This window comes from Cinclus cinclus, chromosome 6 (assembly GCF_963662255.1).
Source record: "Cinclus cinclus chromosome 6, bCinCin1.1, whole genome shotgun sequence".
Lineage (NCBI taxonomy): Eukaryota > Metazoa > Chordata > Aves > Passeriformes > Cinclidae > Cinclus > Cinclus cinclus.
In genome coordinates this window covers 16,703,231-16,730,111 of record NC_085051.1, presented here as the reverse complement: position 1 = coordinate 16,730,111, position 26,881 = coordinate 16,703,231, and the positions used below count along the sequence as shown (strand labels likewise).

Genomic DNA, 26,881 nt, shown 5'->3' with positions numbered 1-26,881 from the left:
AATGAATATTCCAGAGAAATCAGAATCTCCATTGGGATAGAAGTTTCTACTAAAGCATACATGTATGCACATACATGCTAGTCCTTTGGACTTGTTATGGATACCTCTGGATCTGGGAGACTTTAATAAACTGAGTGAGGATCATGGTGGAAGCTGACAGACAGACAGACAAGCACCTCTGCAGGTTTAACACTGTGAAATTTTCTAGGCAGATGCATGTCTCTCTTGAGGAATCAATTTTCCTCTGTTAAATGTATTGGATTGTGGGCAGGAGTCTCGTTTGAAAGTAAATCCCATTTCCTTGCTAACTCCCACTTGACAAGCATCTAGTGCTGGCTAAGTTAGCAGTAAATCATAAGCTCTGCCTCCAGGTCACTCTGAGACTCTTGTGAGGTTATATTTGGTGCTGTATTCTGGACAGTTATCAGAAAATCAGAGCATGCATAAATATATATGTGAGTGTAAAACTTAATGTGCTTTCCTAAGCAATGAAGCCTGACCTTGTCCTGTTGTGGGGCAGTGAAATGACAAATCATCTCATCAGCCAGGTTATCCAGTTATGACCACATTGAAAAATGAAGGCTTCTGCTTTGGTTAATGACTAAATGCAGGTGCCTCCAGCCTGCTGGCAGAACAGATTGATAGCCTGGTGTCCCCAGACCCATATAATAGTCCCATCTTCGTCCTGTACATCCCAAAACACTGTGAAATAACCGTGGCTTACTTTAACAACAGCACGTAACCACATTCAGCATTTACTGTTCAAAATGTGTAGTTACACCAGCATTCCTGGACCGAAGATTCAGGAAGGATTCCCCAGTCCCCCTCCCATCAGTAAAAAGCTTCTGCTGCTACTGTGTGGAGAGATTGCCTCCTTCTGAGAGGTGTTTTCAAACAAGCAGCTGAGATAAGGAAGCAAAATACGTGTGGAGATTGAGACTGTGTGTTGTTTTAAAAATGTACGTGCTTCCTGTTTTTATTTTATTTACTGGAAACAATGGGGGAGTATTAGATGTACTTCACTCTGTGGTGCAGTCACTTCCAGGGTTTTGTGGTGCAGGTTGGCCACGGGGGAACACTTACGGGTAAGGCACTGTAGGGTTCCTCTGAGGACTTTTGTGTGGACACAGCACGGGCACGAGTGGCAGCACGCAGGGATATCGAGTGGGATCGATCTGTGCTACCTCGCTGCCTGCCCTGAGCTGGCAAGCACTTGGCTCAGTGATGCAGCATTCCCACTTCTCCTTCCAGCCCTTCCCTGTGCTCCCAGGGCTCTGCACCGTGCTGCAGAGCCGGGAGCGGGCACACCGAGCATCCCGCAGGGAATGAGTGGCACAGGCACCTCAGCTTCCCCGGACATCCGGAGGTGAGCCATCCCAGCTTGGCAAGTTTTCTTCGGGCATAACCCGCGGCTTTTGCCTGAGCTGCCATTCACACGTACTGGGCGCCTGCTCTCCTAAATTCAGGGCCTTTCGGGTGCCTCCGCTGGGTGCCGCGAACCAACAGCCCCTTTTGAACGCGCTGCCCCCGCAGTGCGGGGCAGCTCTCAGCTTTTGAGCGCCCGGCTGTATTTTCTGCGAGGCGCCAGGCGCTCGGTTTCCCGGGGAAGGGCCCGCTCGCTGTGTCCGTAGGGAATGCTGCAGCGCCGGGCGGGGCGGGCTGCCGCCGCCTCATTGGCTGCCCGTGACATCACCGGCGCGAGCCGCCATTGGCGCCGCGCGGCCCCTGCCCCGGCGCGCGCCCGCGGCCCGGCCCGGCTCCGCCGCGCTGTCTGCGGCTCGCGAGCTGACAAATAAAAATATGATTACAGAAAATGCCCCGTGGCAAACCTTATTACGGCTTCAGAGATAACAGATAATGCCAATTACTGCGCGGGGCAGTGGTGACATTGAGAGGAAATCCCCCGCGGTAATGAGCGGGGAGATGATTATTTCATTTTACTTTTATTTTGGTTGCGTTTCATTTTGCGTTTCTTTTTTTCTTTTTTTTTCTTCTTTTCCCCCGAGCGTGCACAAGAGGGGTTAAGGCCGGTTCTTTATGAATATTGATAAATGACAATTAGGAGGGCCCTTTCTCCTGTCCTCGCCCGGGGCTGTGGTGGTTTGCGGGCGGCTCCCGCTGGAGCGTCCGTGCGTGCCCGAACCGGCGTGGGCAGGGCCGTGTGCCGCTCGGAGCGCTCGGGCAAGCCGTGACACCTTTGTTTGACTCTGCCTCGTCTTCTTCCCTCCGCGCGGGGAGGGGAAGGCTCCCCGTAAAACAACGCTTCAGGATTTCACAGTGGTACTGCCAGAATCTCGGGTATCTACCTGCGGGCAGGAGCTGCGGAGCGCTCAGTGAGGGAAGCAGGCTTTTAGGGAGAAATCTGGGGTGCCTCTGAGAAACAGCTGAAGAGTGCCATGTCCAATGTTCTGCCATGTAGTGCCACCCTCGTAACTCCTGCTCTGCCCTGCTCCGTTTATAAGGGGTGTTCTGCAGGGAGGGTCGGTCAAATGCTGAACACTGCAGCAGATGGACGCTTTGAAATCATGTCTCAACGCCTCCAGATGTGCAACTGGTCTAGAAATGGTGGAATTTAATAAGATTGGTTGCTGGTTTCTTTGATTTTTATTTTTTTCTCTGGTACTTGAGCGTGCAAGTTTTCTTTCAGACCATCAGGAGTAAGAAAGGTGCATTTTTCCCCTGTTGAAAGCTGATGCTCACCATTCAATACTTGAATCCGGGAGTTTCAGTTCTGTGCTGAAGACTCGCTGTAATACAGCGAGGAATTTTCGGATATCCCTTGTACAGGGAACCAGAGAAACACCCATCAAATGCAGCAGCTGAGCTGCAGTGCTGAAGGCAAAGTTACCAGCTCAGCTAAAGTCAGGGAACATGTATTTTTGTAAGTTTCCTTCTTTGTGTAAGTCGCTGGAAACTCAAAAACGACATAGTCTTACTGTAAACATAACCAGGTAACATTTTCTGGAAAGTGCAGCAGTGGTGATCAGACCTGACAGGCTGTTCTGCCTTTGAAATACTTGAATGTATGCTTTGAGGGAAGGTTGGCAGGGAGAAACAATGTATTTTAATGGATCAATGAAAGTAATTGTTTAAAAGCAAGCAACATTTTATGCACACAAACCCTTCCTCTGGACTCCTGATGTGTTAATAGATGTTGTCCTTTTTCCTAGCTAAAATTATATTCGCTTGTTCTGCAGAATTCTGTGAAAACTTACTACATTTGAACATAGCAACCATGGCTATAAACCAAGAATCTTCTGCAGGTAGATACAACTTACATGTTTGGATCTGATTTGCAGGAGCAAGAGAAAATAAGATTAAAGGCTTTTTTTGCTCATGAAATTTAAAATAATGCTTCTCATGCTATTAATTGTTACTGATGAGTTATTTGTATCACATCAGGCATTTCCAGAGGCATACTGCAGAACAATTATTCTGTGGTCTGGCCCTTCTGGGAGTTAGGGGTCAGTAAGAAACGCATTTGCAAAGTAGCCAACAATTTGATTAGTACAAATGACCTGCAACTACTCCAATTAAGAGGTTTCTTGGGTTAGAAATCTGTGACCTACAATGAGTTGTCATAGAAACTGATACGAACGTTTCAGCTCAAACATCACTTTAAAATAATGGCTTCGTTTGTCATCTCATGCCGGGTGACAGCTCCTTTGAATACAAGATCTAGAGTCTGTCCCTACACCAGAATTCTTCTGGCAGCCCTGGGTGACAGGCAGAGCGTGTTTCTTCTGCAATGGCTGCAGTACAGGTACAGGGATATTCTCAGAGCAGGAGGATGGACTGGGAAAGCACTGGAGGGAACTAAAGGAAGTGTCTGAACAGCATCTCTGGCTGTGACTAGAAAGCAAGTGTGGCCAGTATGTAAGTGGGAAGCTGGAAAATGTAAATGCATATCTGTGCATTTTCATGCACCATCTCCAAGAATGGTGCCCATTTCCATGGAACAATTTTTTCAGGGCTCTCTCTGCATCCATCTTACTCTGCAAGGAAATTGTAAAGCCTTTGTAGTAACTTGTGAAAAGGGGATATTGCAGAGAGTCTGACAGCATCTGTTTCCTCTGCCATGGTTTGTTCTGTGGCTCCCTTTCATTCACATACTCTCCCTCCAGAAGCTCACTGGATGCTGGCTCTGGAGGCTGACTTCTTGTGATGTGGTTTTGGTTGAGGAGCTCGGGGAATCCTTGGGCCACTATGGATCAGGGTTACACTGACTGCTTCTGCAGTCCTTCATTTCTCTTCATGTCATCTCAGCTTATGCAGGGCTCAACTGGAGGGTTTACCGTGTCTGTCAGAAAAGAAGCTGCTTTCTTCTCTTCTGGTTTTCCAGCCATGTGATAAAGCCCCTACAGCTTTAGAGCCTTTAGAACAAGGAAAGGGTAACGAGTCCTCTGTTCACCTGCAGAGAGAGGAGTGGATGCGGTTGTGTAAGACATGGAGAGCCAGAGAGATCAGCTGGAATGGAACCAAATTAAATGCATTTACTCTGCACTGTTCCATTAATGCCAAGTAATTACCACATACAGTGGGATTTTTCTTTTGTTTTGTTTTGTTTCATTTTTGCACAGGAGAATTCTTTTCAAATGTTTGTGCATTAGGCAGTCCTGTCTTCTGGGCTCTTAGGTAAATTATAACAAGCCTTCCCTATTCCCATATGTTCCTCTCCCTTCCCCCTGGCATTTGAAAGGCTGGCAATACAAAGATGGGAAATGCAAATGCAGAGAGGAAGTCTCTTTCCCAGTGGCAGTGATGCTGGTTCTGCTGCTCTGGTGCAAACTCCTATCCCCAGGATGCTGCCTTGGCAAATTGAAAGTGTCCCAAAGATGGATATCTGAGAAATGCTCCAGCTTGAGGAAAATTTTCACTGGGGCATATAATTCTCTTGTGGTTGAATGTGCAAGTACTGTCTCGTCCCACTGGCACCCTGATCTCTGAAAGAAGTGCTGCCAAAATACAAAATCCATGCTCAGGCTGCCATGAAATTCCTAGGCTAACCATCCATACTGGGCACTAGAGACTGTATTGAAAAAGGGATGGAGAAGGGTTGGAGAGACGCAAAACTGCTGTATCAAAATTGTTCTTGTATTTTGGGGGCCAGGTAGCCATAAATGTAACAATTCTCCTCTCTGCTCAGTGAAGTGATAATTTCTATAGTGAAGAGCTGATAAGTTTTGTTGGTTTTATTTTGATGAGTGTCTGGAGGAAAAGAAATACATTAAGGTCTGTTGCTACTCCAGTTTTACTTTCACACATTTCATTCATGGAAAAGCATTGTGCAGCACAGTGAGGTAAAGCTTACTCCATGTTTGGAATGTGGATGGTGGTACCTACTTTTTCCTCTCTTTCTTGCAGTGACTCTCAAAAAAATCCATAATGTATGTGCCAACTTATAGGAACTTCATTTACCCGCTTGATTTTCCCTAAAAACCCAGGCCTAAAGCTGTGTTGTGGATCCCAGCTGATGGGAAAACAAGATGACACAGGAAGAAGGCTCCATCATTGAATACTGTGCCAATTTTCAAAGGTGTTGTCCCTTCCCTTTCACCGCCGCTTAGTGGTCTGGAAGTGGGACTAGTCCAAGATTCTCATAGGATGTGCTCCAGCTGGGGCCTGTGGCAGATCTGCCAAAGCTGGAAGCTTTCAGCCATGGACAGGGAGCATTTTTGCATTTCCTTTAGCTGCACCATGTTCCTGAAATAAGATACTTTTGTTGTGAGTGTGCATTCAGGCTTGTGGACCTCCTGTGCTTCGGTCATGCTCTACCTTGGTCATTCCTGCTCTCTAAATGAGCCACACAATTAGAGGATAAGCAAAGGATTCATTTTTTAGGCACAAAAGTCAGACGTCAGCAGTATGCCTGCTATAGACTGTATATATGAATCAGACCATATCACACAGTGCACGAGCAGTGGAACAGGCACAGGCAGCAGCACCCTCAACTTCTATAACATGTATCTGTTCAGCAGTCAGCCTGGAGGAATTGCCAAGACTGAAAGACAGCTATAGCCACTGAAAAACTGCACAGCAGAAGGACACACACTCAGCTAGAGCTGTGGGAAAGTTTCTTGTTTCATAGCATCAAAAAAGCAGCATTTACTTTACAAGGGGTTGTTACCTGCCCCTGAGCACTGTCCTCAGACAGGGGAACTGCAGCACACCTCCCCAGCTGGATAAGGTCTTCCCTTTAATGAAAGCAGTTGTAAGATGAGAACTGTCCAGGATGTCTGCTGCAGGAAGGATGAAATCACACACTACTGTCTCATTAGCATCCAGCTTTCCTCACTTGCCTTACAACTGTGGGCTCTTCATTCCATTTCACTGCTGGAGCTGGAGTATGTTAAACTTTGGCAGGTGTTAAAGATCTTTCCTTTGTCTGGGACTGCTGTCCTTGATGATGACATTCAGGGGTTCTTTTCCTGGCCATTAACTAGTCATTCACTGCCTTTGGAACCTTTCTTTGTCACTCATCTGCATTTTTTGTCAACTAGTTGTGACTGTCTTGATGGTTATTATAGAGCTAATAAGTCTTCTGTCTGTGTTATCTCAAACTTCGAATTTCTATGAGAAATACAGATTGGATAAAGCACTTTTTAATTTTCAGATGAAAATATGCACAAATCTGAACTCCAACTATTATCCACAAGCTTGTTTTCTCTTTGTTAACAAGGCCATTTTAACACGCAGGCTTCATCATATTTATGCAAGGTTGGAGACTAAATTTTAAAAAGCAAAAGAGAACAAATCATAGGTCTCAGTGAGGTGAACGGCCACTAACTGCTTTGAATGTGCTGTTTTGATGGGAGTCTCCTTTGGAAATAGTTACAGTCCCCAGGTATCCTATTACTGTGTACTCTGGTTTTACATAGAATTTGCCTGCATTATTTACAAGTTGTCTCTAACTGATCATTCCTCTTCTCTTCAAATCAGAGGATCTAATTTCTAAGACCTTGTCTTGCTGCTAATGTTACTCTGAGAGGGAAGAGACTGTCCACCTTGACATTTTTGTAGGGGTAGAATTACACTTGCATGCATAAGGATTGTTAGAGGAATGTTTTTAAAAGTGAAGAGGAAATGGCACAAAGATAATCCTGGCTTCCATGATTGGTGTCACTTGACTACTCTGACTCCTGGTTCTTTTGTTGAGTTCAGTTTCTGGTCAGAGTAACTGCTTTTAGTTGTAAGTTTTTGCAAGTGGGTGTTGTTTGCCTGACACTCAGTGTTGTTGGATGTCCATTTCTCACAGGTTTGTGTTCTGCCTGTCCACAGAAGCTGGCAGTCCTGCCTGTTTGGGTACTGCTATTTAGACCTTTTATAGTCAGAGTAATGTTGCCTATTCATAAGCAAGACCAAGAAAAGAGCTTTATCTTTGGTCTGCCTGAAGTGCTTCTCTCATCTCTGTTACTTTCCAAGAGCTACAAATAAAAAGGGGGAAACAAGCACATTCATCACAAATTTTGTGCAAGATTTTTGTCTTTGGATATAAAATCAAGTGAATGTTATAGTTGTACAGAATCACCAGAGTACTTAGAAGGAGACATGGGTCCGCAATGGTTTTGGCTGTGAGCAGTGGAAATTAATAAATTTGTCAGCATATGATTTGGAGCAGGAGTTGTCATTGTGAAGATCGTAGCTGCCTGGCTCTTGCCATGTTGACAAATAATAATAGAGTCAAGCTTTGATGGGAAGGAGGGAATCCTCTATCTCCTTCCCACTGCTGACACCCTCAGTTAAAAGCACTGGTGAGTTGAAGGGATTTCTCCATCAGAGCTAATTACCCAAAATTATTTAAAGTCTTATGCCTGTGTAAACAACTCCTGATGGGAGCTTTTTGCAGTAGCATTTACATCAAGAAGGTTTTTTCTCTGGATATCAGTCCTTTTGTTTCCTGTTGTTGACAGAATGCATTGATGGTGTTTCCTCCTACCTTAAGGAGCTGTTCTATGATAGAGTATACCAGCCCTAAATCCAGGCTGAAATTCTCCTCCTGTTTCCCTCAGTTTCTCCCTCATGTTGTATTGGTAACACTGGAAGGTGAAGATGTTCCTTTCCTGTCAGGACACTGCAGGCCTTGCATTCATCAGGAGTGGGCATCTGAGATATGGTCTAGAGTACTGCAATGATTGCATCTTGAATAAATGTGTTCTCCTGCCTGGGACAGGAAAGCAAATTAAATTAATTAAAGTGAAATAGGCGTGATGCTATTCTGGATAAAGAACAAGATTTGGAGTGGGAAAGTTTTTATGAATAATTTAATTTACATTTTGACCCTTTCTTTACAGCCACAGGGACTTAAAACCAGAAAACCTACTGCTGGATGAAAAGAACAACATCCGAATAGCAGACTTCGGGATGGCATCGCTGCAGGTCGGGGACAGCTTGTTAGAAACCAGTTGTGGGTGAGTGTCTCAAAGCATATTGCAAAAATGAGGGACAGATTTCAGACATAGAAGTTGTCTACAGTAAGAGTTTCAGTAAAGACTTGCAGACCTAGACACTGCACTGGTGTTTCCCAGCAAGACAATAAATTTATATGATGCATGTAGTGTATAAGAGAGCTAAAAGAAGGGGGGTTAAAGTGCTTTACAGTGAAAAGCAGGCCACTGAAGGTGTTACATAGCGATAGAAAAATCAAGGCTTTCAGGTTTGGATTCATCTGCATATGCTCGTGTGTTTGCATTCACTGCCCATATAATTTTTGGGAACTGAAAGCAGTGGTTGACTGTTTTAGGAAGAGGCTTTGAAAAAATGTTAAGGGTTGGAAAAGTGTTCTTAAATGGAATTTGCATGTCCTGTGTGGATTTTCTGCTTGCATGCAGATGTTCTTGTTCGTGCTCAACACTGCTTCTGTCAGCTCCCATGCAGGAGTGACAGGGAGGAAACAGGGTCCTTTGTAATGACAGGCAGGGCATGAATGCAGGTACAGAGGAGCCTGCCTGGAGGAATATTGCAGGGCCAGTCTAAAGGCATTTCCATGGGAATTCAGTTGTCTTTGGGCACCACTGACCATGCTCCCCAATTCCCAGTGCCATGATGTCTGTACAGGGGCTGTGGCACTGAACTTCAGCAAGGACAGCAGCTGCATTGAACTGCTGCAGCCTGGCACCACTACACTAGCTTTTAGCTGTGTGTTAATTTGTTTTAACAGCAAGCATAGAAAACAGACAGACAGACAAACCAGCAGATTTCCACTTCGTCCCATGCAGACTGACTTTTCTTGGCCATTGGTGGTGTGATTCTGATGACTTCAGCCCAGGCCAATGCTCAGCTGGTTAGTTCATGTTTTTTTCAGTGTCTTCTCTGGGCCAAGGCAGTTCAGGGTAGACATGGAGCCATCGTGGTTCCCTCTGAAGACCAGCCACTGCCTCTCAGTCCTAGGCTCTGCTTTCTAAGTCATGAATAGTTGATAGCAAAAGTATTTGAAGATCATGATATGATAGAATGCTGGTTGGAGAGTAAATTGGGGCCCACTGATTCTTTCCGGTCTGTGTCAAGACCTGAGGTCTTAGCAGCACAGATGAAAAACAAGGAGCTGTGATGCCAATGTCAACTACAAGGCCCTCCACTTGGGTAGGGAGACATTCAGTATCATCAGTACAGGCTGAGGGATGAAAGGATTCAGAGAAGTGCTGCTGAGAAAGGCTGGGGGGGATACTGGTAGATGAAAGGCTGGATGTGACCCAGCAATGTTCACTTTTAGCCCAGAAAGCCAAACATGTCCAGGGCTGCATCCAAAGCAGCGTGGCCAGCAGGGAGAGGGAGGGGATGCTGCCCCTCTGCTCTGGTCTGGTGAAACCTGCACTGCATCCAGCTTTGGGGGATAGTATAAAAAGGGAATGAACCTGTTGGAGTGGGCCCAGAGGAGGCCATGAAGGTGGTTGGAGGGCTATAACATCTTCTCCATGAGGACAGACTGATAGAGTTGGGGTTATTCAGTCTGGAGAGAAAAGGCTCCAGGAGACCTTATTGCAAACTTTCAGTACTGGAAGGGGGGGACTATAAAAAAGATGAGGACAGAATTTTCAGCAGGTCCTGTTGTTGATACGACAAGGGATAATTGTTTTGAACTAAAAAAGGGTCAATATGGATTACTTACAAGGATGACGTTTTTTACATTGAGTGTGGTAAAACACTGAACAGGTTTCCTGGGGAGATGGTAGATTTCCCATCCCTGGAAACATTCAAGGTCTGGTTGAATGGGGCTCTGATAAATGATCTAGTTGAATATATCCCTGCTCATTGCAGGGGCATTGGACTAGTTAAGTTTTAAAGATTGCTTCCAATCCAAACCATTCTGTGATTCTGACCATCTGTTGCTTGCAGCTTCTTTCAAACTTCCCCTCTAGATCAAGAAATGCAGTCCGCCCTGCAGTTGCCACAAAGCCTCTATACTGTCTAGAGAAAATTGTTCCCCTTCCTTCCATGAGAAAAAAAAAAAGATGAAGTATATAAACCAACCCAGCCTCAATTGCCTTGTAGTATTTTTCAAACTCCTCAGGAACCTCTCAGTAGGGTTCCTGTTCTTGATAGCACTGAGCTCTGTTATCCAGATCTGGGGTCTCAAAGGGAGGCTTCCTTCCCATAAGCTGTACTGGAATTCAAACCTCCATGCTTCAAGCAGATCCAGCCCCCACATTATCGCCTTAAAATGCACTAATAAAGAAATCAATGGAACGGAAGAGATGTGCCTTTAATAAACAGAACACAGCAGCAACGCTATGATCTCCTGCCTTGCAGATGCATTTTAAGTGTGTTGCCAATCACTAGGCCTCCATGTGAGCTATTACACCACTTCATTAATTCTCCTGGCATGCAGCCCAGCATGGTTGATACTGGTGTCTTGTGATCTCTCTGGTTTGGGGGGTGATGGAAGGAAGGAATATATAAATTGCCACACTCTTCACAGAGAAAGGTAATCCAGTTATGACTCCCTTTCCCTTGGAGCACACGCAGTAACCAACCTCAGAGCTTTTCAAGGCAACAGTTTTACCTACCCATATAGTTGGCACTTTCAGCCAGCATGAAAAGGAACAAAACAGAGTGAATCATGGCTGAGATATTCAGCTTTAATGAGATGCTCCTCCATGCACCCAGAAGTTAATTTTGAGAATGGCTTTATCTGTACTGTGAACACTGATAATGAGATGAAACTCTAACATTTCCATTGAAAGTCATGCAGGGAGTCTCCAGGTATTTCTGTCAGTCAGAGTGGGAGGCTCAGATGGGGTTGAGCTGTGTCATACAGCTAACTTTGTCAGTTCAGCAAAGCAGGGAGACTGCAGTCAAAAATTCTTTGCTATCACAAGTGAGCTGCTAAGTTTAGTCCAGAGTTTGGGTAGTCTTTAGGTCACTGCAGAGTCTTGACTGGCCTCATGAAGGGTAGCCTCATGTAGCCTGAGTTACGATGTAATTGCATACCCCAGAGTCACTGTTTTCTGGGGGATACTCCTTAGGCCTGTATGGTTTTCTGTAGAACTGATAGCACTGACAGACGACGTGGAGGACACAATAAAAGTTCAATCCAGATGTGTTTTTGTAGGAGGAGGCAAGGTTCACTTGCTGTTTCTCTGACATAATTTGTCATTGACAGACTGTTTTGGCCTTGATTGTAATGAACCCCCATTATAGAAATGTGCATTGTGTGAATCCTGCATATGTGCAGTGCAGAGGAATAAGCTGTAGGTTTTTTAGTGGTTTAAGACCCTTAAGGGGAAGGGGAACTGTGTGTAGGCTCTGCAGGACTAATTCTGCTTATGGCAGAAATTGCATAGCAAGGCAGTCTTACGGAGATATGGTCCTTGAAATGCCAAAATAACACGGAAGTGAGTATCTTCGTTCCCTCAGAAGCAGGGAGGGTCTGTCAGCTAACAGCAGACAAGGAAGGAAGAGAAAGCTGTGATAGGCTGCTGCTTCTTTTATTTTACGTCTCCTCAGCTCTTCTTCCTCTTTACCCATCCAGGCAGTGGCATGCAGAGACACTCCCCATCTCTTTCACAGTGATTCTTCTTGGCGTGCTCCTTTGCAGTGTTTCAGAATGGGAGTGGTTGTCCAATCCATCCTGAATTGTCACTAGGCAAGAAGAGTGAGTGCCTTTTGGTTAAACTCAGGTCTGAGACCCAAGTTATCTGAGTTTGATTTCTGTCTCTGCTGCAGGCATTCGCAGTGGTCTAGGACAAGATGCATTGCCCTTCTCTGCTTCAGTTCTCCATCTTAACAAGTCATTGGTGTATCAGCAGAGCTATAGTGAGCAGATAATTCACAGGACAGATACACCTCAATGTCCAAGCACCCTTTCTGATTTTAATTATATAACATGATGCTACACATATTCTTTCCCCCTTATAATAAATGTGTACATATATCTAAAGCATATGCAAGTGTCCTACATCCAGTCATTGTTAGGGCTGCAGATTTAAACTCTCGAATTTGGAAATGCCGGAATTAGTACTTTTTACCCCATCTCATCAAGAGCTTCCATTTCCTGCACTCCATTCCTATCTCCCTCCTGATTTGTACCACAGTCTGGCTGAGTTCTCCCATTAATTTCTGCTCCATATTTAGCCCCAAGTCCCAGATTGTTTTCTCTTTTTTACTAGGTTCCAGCTCTAGTTTCTGTTACCTGGCTGGGTGAGTCAGTTGCTGTCAGTCCTAGATCTTACTTCATTAATTTTGCATTCAGTTTGTTTTAAAATTTGGTACCATGTGGTAGCCCCACTCACAGCAGCTCAGGGTTTCAGATAAGAAAAATTATTCTCTGAAATGTTACCAGTGCAGGTAAGATTTTGATCCTAATGCTCTAGAGAGTTTCTGCTAGTAAATTCAAACTGCAGTTTTCTGGTGAAATGCATTATTTCTATGATATCATTTCTAGAGAATGCATATAAATACTCAGGTTTTTGCTTTGCAGTGGAGAATACTATAAATTTTTCTTTCTCCTTTTTTATATGAAAAACTTAAAATTAGATTTGGATAGTGGAAATGCTACAACCCACATGCAGCATGCATGCAAGGAAATATATTAAACCAGTCTGAGACAGACAAAAAGCAGGGAAAATGGTTGTTAAATTGATAGTAAGTTACAAGGAACTTAATATGAGGCTTATAAAGGGAAATACCAGACAACCTTATTAATGATCAGCATCACCTATAATACATCACAAGATATGTTAAAAGAGCTTGGATTCTGCAATATCAATCCCTGAGAACTTAAGATGTGCTTTTCTTCAGATTGGCAGTGTAACATTTACTCAACCTATGCACATTAGGATATGCCCATTAAGTACGAGCTTGTACAGGTTTTTTGGTTTATTTTTGACAAATCTTTGCCTCATTAGATGATTGGATGGTGTGTTTTTGTGAGTAAACAGCTATGTAATGTTTGGGTTTTCCTCATCACTTATTTTATTGATCCATTTATAACTTCAGCCCACTGCATTCAAACTTTGCTATGAATGCTAGGTAGGATTTTATCACTGCCTTAGGTTTGCAAATGTTAATTATACTGTTTTCATATTATGTTTGCCACATTGATCTGGTTATCTCCATTTTTATGAGGACACAGGAATCTACAAAATGAAACTCAAAATTGTCAACGGGTTTTGAGTGTACAGTTGGATGCTCTTGGGGCCCAGTACCTCAGGATATTTGGTGTTTGATAACAATCCTTTACTGGGAGAGCACAGTGCCTACGAGCTGCAGCTGCTGCTCCACATACTTATAAATGCTGGAAATCGAACTTGGATGTCTAGTACTGTGATTCTGAAAACTGGGGAACATGCAACTCATAATCAGCAGTGAACATCTCAGTTTAAGGCACCTGTTCATTTTCTTTCACAGAGGGATTCTCTGGCAGAGACAGAGAGCTTGATTCTCCCATGTGTCAATCAGCTGCATGCTTGCAAGCTTGTCCTTATTGACACTGAAGTTCCCTCACATTGCTACAGACTTCCCAACTTCAGTCACAAGTAGAAAAGAGGCATTGAGCACAGGAGCACATCCACCTAACTGACCTGCAGAGTACAGTGTAACATCTTCAACCTTTTTTTTACCAGTTCTTAATTTTTGGATACCTAACTTGGCAATCCTTATGCCCTTTTAATACAAGGGTCTGGTTTAATTTTTTAAAATTAAAACCTCTTAAAGGTTCCATGATTTAAAAATTGTGACTGATAATTAATGAACTGATCTGTAAATTCTCCAAAAATGTAATTGCACCCAAGGAGTAAATAGCTGGAAGATGGCTGAGGGCTAGATGCTGAGTATCTAAAGGTAAATGACTGAGCTGAAGCTTTAATGGCAATATAGCACTAAGCCTAAACTACACCTATTACCTTAATTATGGCCTTACCTGCAGCTCCTGCCTTCACTGCAGCCTTAACTACCCACTGCTGCTGGAACCTTTCATTAGTGTCTCCTTTCTTTTCTCTGTGATCTGTGGCTGTCGCTTTCTCTACTTCGAATGCCAGTGTCTCCCGAATTCCCTTTATCTATTTTGCTACTCCTCTGGTCTTCCTCTTCATCTTATGCCTTTGCTACCCAGCATGGGGGAAAAGCAGAGGCAGCCTTTTGCTCTAGTGGGTAACTCCTGCCTCTTAAAGCCAGCTTGGAGACAGTGATTAAGAGAGGAGAAAGGACTCTAGAATTGAGCAACAGCAAAAACAGCCAGTTATGTGAGGATTTCTCTGCAGCAGTACAACATCCTATATCAAGGTAACTTCATGCATAATAAAAACAGAGGAAAAGAGGCTTCTTGTTCCTTCCTCTCTGCAGAAACTTTGCCTCTGTGAGGCCTAAAGGTTGGCCCTCAAATAAGCTTTCCTTATTCCCCAAATAGTACCATCTTAAGGCATGGGACCAAAGGGCTGGGGCATGGACACTCATCTTTACTGGGACTTAGGAACCCATCAGGCAGTGTAGCACATAATTTGTCACACTCTAGAGTAGGATCAAATAGCTTTTCCTTCTTGATCAACCAACCACTTCTCTGGCAAAGCTGTTGCTGAGTGTTCCCAGATAAACCATATGTGCCCAATGGATTCACATGTGTGTGTGTAGTGCAGGTCTCTCTTACCTGTGTAAAAAAAACATCTGTGTCACAAGCACATCTTATCTGCACTGAAGATACTGCCCTGGTTGTCTCAGATCTACTGCAGGCACACAATCTCTTGATGTGCACAGATCAAGAACTACTTTTCTTGTTTCTCAGATGAAATTCAGAAAAGATATATTTCTTTCTGAACACCATACATTTCTTTCTGGATGCCTGACTTAAATGTAGAGAGCTATCCTGGATTTCACCATTGCTCTCTTGTCTTATTTCCTCTGGTTTAAATCCCACATAAATGCTCTAAGGTCCCCTAAAATCCTTAAGATTATTGTGTCCTGGAGTCACAGCTTTGAATGACCATTCAGAGAGCCCTTCCTGCCCCAGGCAGACTAGCCTTGGAAAATCCACATCACCCTGGAAATAAACACTGCCAACATTGCTGCTTTTTGCAGAGGTACCCGCAGGCAGCAACTGTTTCTTGATCTTGCTGAGCAATATATTTGTTTGTTATCAAGGGCAGACTGGGGCTTTTGCTGCAGAGATGTAGCAGAATGATGAGGAGGTGGCCTAGGGGAAGAGACAGAGAATGTTGCTCTTGACACATCTATATTGAATAATTAGTGATAAGAGCCAAAGAAATATTCATGACTCTGTAGAAAGATAAATAGATTTTTGATTAAATTTGAGTTTTGTCATTACAGCAGTTGAAGTTTCTCTGTGATTGGTAGCATGGAAATGAGTTTTTTATGGATTCTGGCTGACTGGAGGATCCCTTTTAAAGCTGTTAGCCAAGATAATGCTGCAGATATCTAGCTAGTATGTGCTAGCAAGAATTCAGAATGGCAATGCCAGAAACCTGTGCTCTCTGGGCAGTTGCAATGCAGCTGTTGAATGAGCCAATCAATACAAAGGATTTATTATAACATTTCTCCACCCAGTCTCTTAGACTTTTGCAGAATTTCAGTAGTGCCTTTTAAGATCTGTGGCACATTCCACTGCAGTTCAGGACACCTCAGGAAGGAAAACACTTTGAGGGCATTTGCTAGTAGATCACATAAATAAATACCTATGTACCTATCTTGAGTTCTTCACAACACTTACATTCTTTTCAAAGATGTTAGCACAGGAAGCTTTCAAGGTGGTTGTACTGCTCAGCACCCACAATTAAAAGTTCTGAAATCCTGGTTGGAGACATAATATACAAATAAAAATTCAGGAACACTCTGCAAATAGAGATATTAACTCTTCCAGAGCACCCCAGTGCCATTGCTATCCAAAAAGGATTGTACGGAAGGATATTGCTGAACTGTATAGGATACCATGTGGGGTTTAAGAGGTCTGGCTAAAGTTTCTAGGTCAGCCACAGGCACCACCTGTAGCAGCCATTTAATGTACTGTGTGTGTTCATGACTCACACAGAAATGCCTCTCTCTGTGTTCTGCTGTACCTTGCAGAACCTAAAATACATGGGACAGTGAGAAACTCAAACAGGGTAAGTGATGGGGAGATCGACAGTTACTAGAATGTGTCTGCATTCCTTTTACCCCTCATATATTTTCCAATAAACCTAATGTGACTCAGTTGTGCAGGACATGTTAGAACTGGCCTTTCTGTTCTGAAGTTCACTAAACTGAGTAAATATCCTAGACCTGTGTAAGTCCTGTACTCTTTTTGCCACCATGCAGTTTTTTTCCAAATTCCAGTTGCATTACTGTGTTTCCTACTGCCCTGCTGTATTTCCCACACTGCCCTCTTTCAGTGTTCTGTGTAAGCAGTCCAGCGCTAGTGAGAGTTTTCAAGCCTGGGCTGCAGTTGGAGTTGTGGCGCTGCTCCTTACTTGTGCTTTGTGTGTGCCTTAGGGATGGCCTGTACACTCTACACCACTGTTAGATATGAGAAAAAGATGACATCCCTAGTCAAGCATTCTCTCAAGAATAATTTATCTCTTAAAAGCTTGAAAAAATCATGTATTAGTCCGGTGTTGTGACTTTTTGTGGTTTAGAGTTTGGGGTTTTGGAAAGAGTAGGTGTAGTGCAGCTCTTGGTTTGCTACAAAGAGGCAAATTCACAGGAAACAATATATTTTGGAAGTTTGAGAACATGTACATAACATTAAGCAATTCAGTGTCTCGCTCTGGCCTCACTTTCTCTCCTGTGGTGTGGAAGCTGAAGTGGCATTGCTCTTGCTTTTGTCAGAAGAGTAGACCCATGGTGAGGTCCTGGTCACCTTTTTCAAACAGGCCAGCTGCAGGTTTTAAAAATGTTAAGTAACCTTTTCCATGTTTGCATGGCTGTTAGTGACAGAGCTACACAGAGAGCCTGGGTAGTCTGTCCTACCCACTAGACAGACACAAGACCATTCTTTCTGGTCTTCCAACGAGCAACTCTGGCCAGCTCTCTGAGGGAGCCTCTGGCTTTCATTATCTGTTTTGACTCTTGAACTAAGGTTTTTAAAATGTAGTGTGAACTAAGGCACTACTGAGCAGACAGACTGGTTGGAATACCTGTGGATAGCCCATCTCTTAAATGGCCCAGGGTTGGCATTTTATTAAATATTGGATTAAGCTGGTGAATTCCACTTTTCCTCAAATTTGTAAGGGATCAACTGCATTTCTGTCTCCTCAAGGAAGCTTTGCTGTCAGGATAGCTGCACTCCCAAGAGTAAACTCCTTGAGTTTATTGTCATGCTCTGCCAAAAGTTGTGATACCAAATCAGGGCATTCCGTGCCCATGGGATGATATTTTGCCATAAGATAAGTGTAATGTGTGTGGAAATTCAATTAATGGGCTGTCTCACTGGGCATTAATATAGTATCCTAGCACAAAGCTAACCTCGCTGTGCTTCTGGTTCGCTCATTACTTTGTGAGACAGGTATTGCCCAGCCGTGATTGCATTTGTCACAAGAAACACATGCACAAATGAAGACAGGCCCAGGGACTGCTGGGAGGTGTCAGTATAAACAATAGCATGATTTGCACACGGGATTCAGACAGTTTGCATCCCTTTTACTTGTCAAGTTACTTTAATGAAGGCTATAAAATAAATAGCCATGGCTATAATCTTTAGGAATTAAAATTATTACCTGGCAAGTTGAAGTAATTAACTCTTCTCAGCCAGGAATCAAACAAGAGATATATGAGTAGAAGGATGTGAAAAGAATATATTAACTCACCGGGTAATGGTGCTACTGTCCATCCATTTTTTGTTATTTTAAAGCAAGAAAGAAAAGCATGTTGCAATCATGTATTGGCAGCTTTTGTGACCACTGGTGTAAATGAGAGCCATCTAAGCAGAAGAGATTCCAGACATGGTTTAGGGATGCATCTGTCTTTTTTCCTGTAAAAGGCTTTGCAGTGTGGACCTTCTTTTTAATTAGATACAAGGCCAAGTTAAAGAGTGGGATTAGAGAGCTGGAATTCTATACTCACAGAATATGCCTCATCTTCCCTTCATTCCTTGCTTTGAAGAAATTCATAGCAGGGCCATAGAGTTTTAAATTATACTAATTCTTGACCATTTTCTGAACTTGTTAGAAATGTGTTCTTGTTGAGGTAAGGAAAAATGTGTGGGTTTGCACGCTTGTATTCTGTATAAGCAAGTCTATCATCATTCTGCTGAACAAAATGTAAATGCGTATAACCGTAAACATCAGGCTGTTACATGCTCATTTCACTGTATTTTGTCTTTCAGATCACCACATTATGCTTGTCCTGAAGTCATCCGGGTAAGTTGGTTAATATTAGTGTACATAAATACCTTTTTTGAAGTGTCCCTCGTTGCAACTACACAGACAGATCCTCTGTACAAGAAATCTGCCCAATGCAGAGGGAAAGAAAAGGACACAAGGAACCTAAAGAGAGTTTTGTTTGGCTCAGCCCTGAATCATGCCACATCGGGAAAAAATTATGTGTTATTCTCACAGTACCCTTTGCACCATGTGATCAGACAGAAGTACAGAAGCCTGGCTTAATTTGATCTTTTGACCCAAGGGATGTAGTCCCCTCAGCTTTCCTGTCTCTGATGTAGCTGTCATCTCAGTAGAAGAGCTATGGTTGACTGTCAGTGATGTTGATTTCCACTGAACAATGTTCTTCCCCTCTGCTTTCCCTTTGTCCTATGAAAATAAGTATCCAGGATTTCAATACCCAAGATCGCCCTCTTCCAAAGCATGTCTCTATTGTAAAGTCAAGCAGGAAACACTCAGGAGATACTGTCCAGACAACACTATCAGTTTGCTGGTGACAAATAACATGGCTAGTGACAGGCTTCCTCAAGAACCAGGGCAGAGAAACACAACTCTTGATGTCTTTAATGCACCTGTTACTCTTTAAATGCCAAATCTGATAAATTGTGAGTTGTCAACCATTCCTGCCCTGCTCCCACTTCTGAACCTTTCCTCACAGATCCCAGATAAGACTGCAAGCTGATGTTTACAAAAATTCAATTAGCCGGCTGTGTAGTGGCATCCTCCTAGTTGGGAAGGCCACCTTGGGAAGCAGGTAGCTGGATTGAAACATGGGGTTTCCCATTCTCCCCTGTCTTGTTCTTCAAGGATAATTAATTCATTTACTAGTAATCAGTCTTTTGAACCTCTGTGTCATTGCTGCGCAGGGAGAAAAATACGATGGAAGGAAAGCAGACGTCTGGAGCTGTGGAGTCATTTTGTTTGCGTTGCTAGTGGTGAGTCATCTTCCTTGCACTAGCCTTTAAAAAGAAAAGAAAAATCTGAAAGTGCTGCTGTATTTAATGGCAATTCTATTGACATCATGTATGGATGGATTTTTTTAGTTCTCTATTTTTGTATCTGTCAGTGGCATCCTTTCCTCTTATTTCTACATAAGCCCCAAAGGAAAAGCATGAGGAATATTTCACTGCTCCTTTGAAACACTGCTGCCCTGCACAGTAGAGCACAGACAGGAATCACAAACTTGTCTCCATAAATGGTCTTTGCTGTGTTATGATGTTTCACCACGTTTTTTGATGGGTAAGGATATGTAAGGTGACAAATCCAGGATACAGAGAGTGTCAAGCAAGTCGTCCTTCATGGGATCAGACTATGCCTGTGTTTGGTATGTGTTCACGTTTTTCTGCTTATGTGTATATGTGCTTCAGCAGGTATATGCATACATTAACTGCAGTATTTTTTCCAGAGAAGATTTGAGAACCTCATCTTTGTTTCATGTAAGCAGTGAGCTCCATTTTAATTTGGTACACATGGGAATATAAAACTGAGCCAGTAGTACAAAGTTTAAATTAGTTTCCATCTGGTTCAGTACTACTTTTAAGTGTTCAAAATGTGGTATCTTCTAACTTATCCTTCTTTTGATCAGAGTTTCAGTTCTCTGTGGAATTTATTCTGAAATGAAGTTCTATTGTTCTATTATAACACTCCTAAACATCCAACAACTGTGTCTAGCTGAAGGTAGATAGGCTTGGCATTTCCATAGTATAATGTAGGAAAATATAGTTAATACAAGCATATACCACGTGCAGGTGGAATACTCTGTATGAATATAGGTTTTATGTGCATGTTAAGGGCTTTATAACTGTAATAGTTCAGCTGATCATCTATAATTATAAAAATAACAAGCCTGAAGTAAAATTTTTCTATTCTTGCACATTTATCAGTAAATCTAATTGCTTCACTTAAATGTTTTATTTTGAAAAAAACACTTGTACAGCGTTAAATGAGATAAATTCTGCATATTATTTTTGTTTAAAATACTTTAAAATTTTAGAGGATTTTTGTATCAAAAGATGTACTGATTTTTTAATGGCTCAAAACCAAAATACCTTGAAGTAATCTCAGTATGATGCTTTAATTCCCCTTAACCAATCTTACTCCTTTTTCTTTTTAGTCATTACAATTCCCTGACATTTTTGACATTTTTGAAATTTTAATTTTTTTTATCATAATGTTGCATTGGAAGAATTTTAACTGTTGAACTAGGTAGCACCTGGTCATCTCTCACTGAGCAGTTACTTTTATAGCAGATAAAATAGAAGTGTATAATGAGCTCTTAATATAACTTCTTGAATTTGTAAGAACAGAAGAGAAAATGTGTCAAGATGGTTAGGATTTGTAGGAGCAGGCTTTTCATTTTCAGGGGAATTCTCTGTCAAGCTTTGGTGTCTGTTGCTGCATCTTCATCTGTTCCTACACACACATGAGCTTGAAAAATGATTGAAACAAGTCTATTATTGATGGAGAGTGCAGAGCTCACCAGTTAATTATGTCAGGATGAACCCTGCAAAAACTATCAAGATATGATAGCAGATGGTAGTAATAAAAGAGATGTAGTTGTTACCTTCAGGAAATGCCACACAATGTCCTTTCTGACTTCATCAGGGCTTAAATTGCATTAGCCAAAGTACTGAACTATCAGAATTGATTTTCCTTTAAGTCTGGAATGGGTAGGAAAAACGCAGGTAATTCAGGAGGTTGGTTACAGAAGGCAGGGAAAGGCTCTGCCTTCAAGGCCACTTGAATGAACCAGCACCAGTCAGCAGTGCCCAGTGGTGGCTTTCATCAGGTGGTTTCCTGAGGCTGCTGGAAATGGAGCTGTTGTTCTCCCTAAACCTTTGACGCAGGATTGCTTATACAGATGCACTACTCACTGTAGTAAGAGCAGTGCCAGAGCTGACAACTTAAAGCTTCATTATCACAGCAGCTGACAGCTTGCAGCTTCCCACAGACTATCCTGGAAATCAAGGAGGCTCGGCACCTACTAGAATTAGGCAGTGAAAGAAGGAAGTGTTCTCACTTCCTTCTAGGAAGTATCTAGGAAGGTGCAGACTTGCTACAGAAGGGTATCAGCTTCAGTCAGTAGAGTAATCCTAAAGATATCAACTTCTCTTTTTCCTTTTTGTCCTTGCAGCAAGGATAGGTCTTTTACTGCTTTTTGTGGCAAGCTGATGATCTATTCAAAATGTAGTTTCAGCTAAAAAAACTTCAAGCCATTCATGTAAGTGAGCTACAGTAGGGAAGCAATAGGAACTGATGACCTGACCACAGCATGGGACCTGGATGTAGTATATTAAACAGGTAGAACGTCTGCTGCTTCCAAAGGCTAATGTTGGTTGGGGTTTCTTTCAGCTGTGTCATTTCAATGCTCCGTCAGAAAGAGCATGTTCTTTACTGGAAGTCTCTCAAAAGCTGTTCACCTCCTTTTCAATGTCTGAAATAAATGTATCTCAGAAAGATTAAAAATAAGGAGACGATAAACACTGCTGCTGTGAAAGTATGCCCAGGAGGAATACCAGCAGATCAAAAGCTTGAGCTGAATTTAAGTGAATCCATGCATCTTTGGTGAATTTGCCTGGAAAGGCAATTTCATATTTTGTATTTTACTTTATGCTGGTAGTAATTTTCTAATTAAAGGTCTAATAAAAAATAAACAATGTCCTCCGTTTTGTTTTCTATGTTAGAGGAAATAGAGCAGCACTAAGAATTTAATACTTTTCAATGGATAAAAAGTTTTTTTTGACTCATTACAGTAATTCATTATGACCTGACTTCCTCTTTCCAATTCTCTCACCGTGTTTATCCTGGCTTTTCTCCTTTGGCCCTCTCCAGTTCTCTCCCATTGACTGCTCTGTCCCATCCCTGCAGGGTGCCCTGCCTTTCGATGACGACAACTTGCGGCAACTGCTGGAGAAGGTGAAGCGTGGAGTGTTCCACATGCCCCATTTTATCCCTCCCGACTGTCAGAACCTTTTGCGGGGGATGATTGAAGTGGATGCCTCGAAACGTCTCACGGTAAGGCGGCATCGTGAGCAAAGCTTCATTTCTCACCTTGTTGCAGCAGTGGTTGAGCAGCTAAGGTAACTTGGTGGTTTAGTGGCATTTCTATGTGTTTCCTCCTGAGAAAAGGAGTGGAGTTGGTTGGAGTCTTTGGGAAGGAATTAGTTACCATCTCTTTTGAGTCATGAGGACAGATTGCCTTTGTGTTTTTTGTGTAGCCTCCTGATTACCTTTCATGTGTAACACTGGGTATTTAGGAGAAATCCCTCATGGCTATTCAAAGAACTACTAGCCCATTCACACGTTTTGGAGCCCGCCTGAGTTGTCTGATTCTTCTGCCAGATACAGCATTTTGCTGGGAATATGATGTAAGTGTTTGAAGGTCACAGGTGTTAGGACTAGTATTAGAAGCTTTGCCATTAAACAGTGTGATTTTCTTGCATTTCGGACAGAAGTGTTGGCTTCTCACTTCAGGCCACATAAGCTGCCTTGTATTCTGTCCTGCATTTGCTCTGGTTATCCTCTAGCAGCCTTCAGAGCAAGTGTCTGCCAGTCTGCTCTTTCATCCTGTGCCCTGTGGTCCTGAGCACTGTTAATCCCTCACTGTTGAGCTCCTTGACTCAGCACTGAGTCTGTATCTAAGATGCATCACTACAACAGAGACCCTGCAAGGGTGAGGACGGTGTAGTGATTGTATCCTTCACTAACACTTTGTTAATGTTTTAGGGAATTAAAAACATTGGCAGTTAAAATAATTTTGGAAAGTAAACTTGCCTGCTTGTCAGTGGAGGCGTGTGCCTTTATGGGTACATTGCCCTTGTAAATCCTATTGTCAGGCCGTGGTGATGATTTTATACAGATTTACTAAGTTCACAGATTCTGAGTGGGAGTATGTATAAAGAAATGTAAATTTAAAACTCCTCCTGGTTCTTCAGTCTGCTAAAATATTTATAAATAAACTCTCAGATTGGCCTCTGATGAGATTGGTAACAGCAGCATCAGTCTGTGCCAGCTGTGATGGTGCTTTTGAGATGCAGACACATCTCTGCTAAGAAGTTAACTGGAACTCCATTCACAACTCTTTTCAATATTACCTGACAGCTGGGTTTTTCTTTCATTCACTCCTAATCCAGGTCATGGTCTATTTGGTGGCATAGGGGAAAAGTTCTTCATGTAATTTCTAGTATCCCTGCTTTTGCAAACCCAGTAGCTATCACATTTTGCAGTAGATAAATAGCACTGGTTAAAAAAAAAATATTAAGCACTTTAAAAGACCTTTTTAAAACAGATTTTTAAAGTAAGAAATAGCATTTTCACAAGTATATTCATGGAAAGAGCACTGCAGAGGTTAGAGCAATATCCTGAGACATGAGACAGCTGCTTTTCATGGCCAAGAAAATCACCAGGTCCCTCTCAAGCTTAGCTTCCTTTCCATGATGTAAACATTTCAGCTTCCCTGTTGTTTTGTTGTTTTGTTTTTTTTCCTCAGATATATTAGTGCCAATGGTCCAAGTATGTTAGGGTTCAGATCATTAAGTGTTAGATCCTTGGTCAGGCTTTTCTAGGTTTTTACACAGGGCAGAGACAGGCCCTAAATGTTTGCAGTTGTGTAATACAGCATAGTTGTGCAGTACATGCACAGGAGAGAAAGCAGTTGAGGTAATTCAAGGTCTCAGAGTGACACCTATCCCTCTCCCTTTCTTGATCAAAATTAACCTCTTACTTCCTTAGGGAGTGGAAAAAAGCCCAGATCAGGTAGTTTTTGGCAAGCACTAACCATTGAATTATGAATAAGGATTTGAAATAATACATATTAAAGAGCTGAGAGCTGGGAGGAAAAAAGGATGTTATTAGCTGCAGTCTTACTTCCATTATTTGAGGGTCTCTGGGTTTGCTGTCCCTGCTGCTGTCACACTCCTGTGCTGTTATTGAGCTGCTTGCTTTGATTGCCAGGCAGAAGGGAGCTCTTTGTTTACTGCACAGGAGCTGGGAATATAGAGTTCATTCTGAGGAGAGAGCTGAATTCTATTTTAGCTGTGTCCTGTGAAAAAGGGTATAAATATGGTTTATTTGGAACTCTCTATTCCTAGAAAATATCTCACTTGAATCAATTTGATATTTATACAAAGATGTGAGCAAAATTAATTCTTGGGTACAATAAGTACAGATGTAGCTGTTACCATTACTGATCATTTGCTCAGTACCTCACTAGTGAATTCAGCAGAAAAATATAATGAAATGTAAGGTCGCTAGGATTTTTTTCTTTCATTTTTCACTTCCCCTCTCTGCTTTGTTCCTCATTTTTTGATTTGTATCTCTTTTGCTTTTCATCCAACTGCATTTCCCTCCCTGCAGTAATTGCCATTTCACAGCACACCCACACCTTCCCCAGTCCATCTGTTAAAATGATCAACAAAAACAGAACCAGCATTCACATTTAACTGTCATCATTCACTTCAGTGTTGGAGCTTGAGAAGATTAATGGAGGGGAGGGTACTCAGAATTATTGTTGCTGGCCCTTTCCAGCCTTAAGAAACGGTCATTACCTTTCTTTGTATATGACTCATTTGTGGGAACAAGACTTTATTATGTCTTTGTGGAATATTGTTCACACTCACCGTGTGTAACATAGCCTCAAAGGCAGTTGACCACTCTCATTTACTGGGCCTGTTTTACTAAACATGCTGTAAAATAAAAGAATTTGTGTTTTTCTTTCATTAAACATAATCATAAACATAAACATAAACTTTTCATTAAAAATTGATGCTAGCTCCTGGTGATGGTATTTCTGACCACCTGTATTTATGAAAGGTGAAATCAAACAAAGAATGAGTACTAAGATGATCAGCATTTGAAAGATTCTGTCTGAACTGGATGGCCTAAAAGAGATTCAGTTAATGTACACAAATGGTGTCTAAGAATGGTTGTACTGGTCATCTGCATATTCATTATAGGTAATTACTAGGGAGAGAAGGATTTTTTAAAGCTAAAGGAAGATACTGGCACAAAACAAATGTATGTCAAATGGCCTTACAGGAAAGTAGGCTAGAAAGGAGGAGAAAAATTTTAGGCATATCACTGGGGTTCTGGGACAGCTTTCTAGTAGGAATAGTGTCAGGAGGGAACAGTGAAGTAGTAATAAAGTTTGAGAAGGCTTATGGGAGATGTGCTCTGGGTGCCTAAAGTACTGCAGGATAAGGTTTCTTTTAGTTATGTGCTCTTCAAATGATTCAGCGTTGCTACAGCAGAGAATTACAGCTCCTGTAGTAGAAACCAGTTGCATTCTCAGCCAATATTTTCTTCTTTTAAAGATGGATGAGCGCTATTGAAACTTTGTTTCTAGAGCAAGGTGGATCAGAGCAGATACTGCAGAATAAGCTATTCCAATAAAGCTGTTACTGTTCTAGCATTGACATCTTATACTAGAATAGAATGACTTGTCTTGTATGTTGGGTATCCACATAAGTGGAAATACCTATCCCTGAATATTACCTAAAAATTCCTTGAATTACACATATTTTCAGAATCTCCTCTCTGCTTTCTGATTTTGTTTTTTCTTGGATCTGATGTATGCTAATGATGACCTGCATCATCTAAAGAATGTTACAAAAATGAAGAAGGTAAAACTCACCTGATTCATTTCTGTAGAAGGTCTTATGGTAAGGTGTCTATTCCATCATTTAAATTTTCTCACTTTACAACGTATAGAATGGAGGCAATTGTCCAGTTGATATATTTAGGCTGCTGAGGGTCTCTTAATGCCCCGTGCACGTAGGACAGTGATACTTGGCCTTGTCAAGGTCCCTGGAGGCTGCTTTAGTACAGCTGCTACTGCTGAAACAGGTAATGGTTTTTCCAGTGCTGATTGCACTGCCATCTTGAGCTCTGTGGCCAGGAAAAGCCTGTGTCTTGACATTACACAGTAGGTTAAAAGCTCAGACTAGGGGATCTTCTATATAAAGAAGATTGATTTGTGGTGTGGGTGCACAGATGGGTTTGAGGCTGTTCCCTTTCCGGACAGGGAAGTTTGAAATTTGACATGAGTTCAAGCCCAGAAGCCCTCATCTATATCCACAGACTTT

At 42.3% G+C, this 26,881-nt stretch overlaps 1 protein-coding gene across 3 annotated transcripts in view; it reads left to right on the top strand.

Annotated features, from left to right (window-relative positions):
• Positions 1-26,881, top strand: part of BRSK2 (BR serine/threonine kinase 2) — a 302,507-nt gene that overhangs the window by 213,527 nt on the left and 62,099 nt on the right. For all 3 annotated transcript variants that reach the window (XM_062494278.1, XM_062494277.1, XM_062494276.1), the window contains exons 5-8: positions 8,292-8,408; positions 18,746-18,779; positions 19,667-19,735; positions 22,668-22,814. In XM_062494278.1, the coding sequence (XP_062350262.1) occupies positions 8,292-8,408; positions 18,746-18,779; positions 19,667-19,735; positions 22,668-22,814 (367 nt within the window). The remainder of the gene's footprint in view (positions 1-8,291; positions 8,409-18,745; positions 18,780-19,666; positions 19,736-22,667; positions 22,815-26,881) is intronic.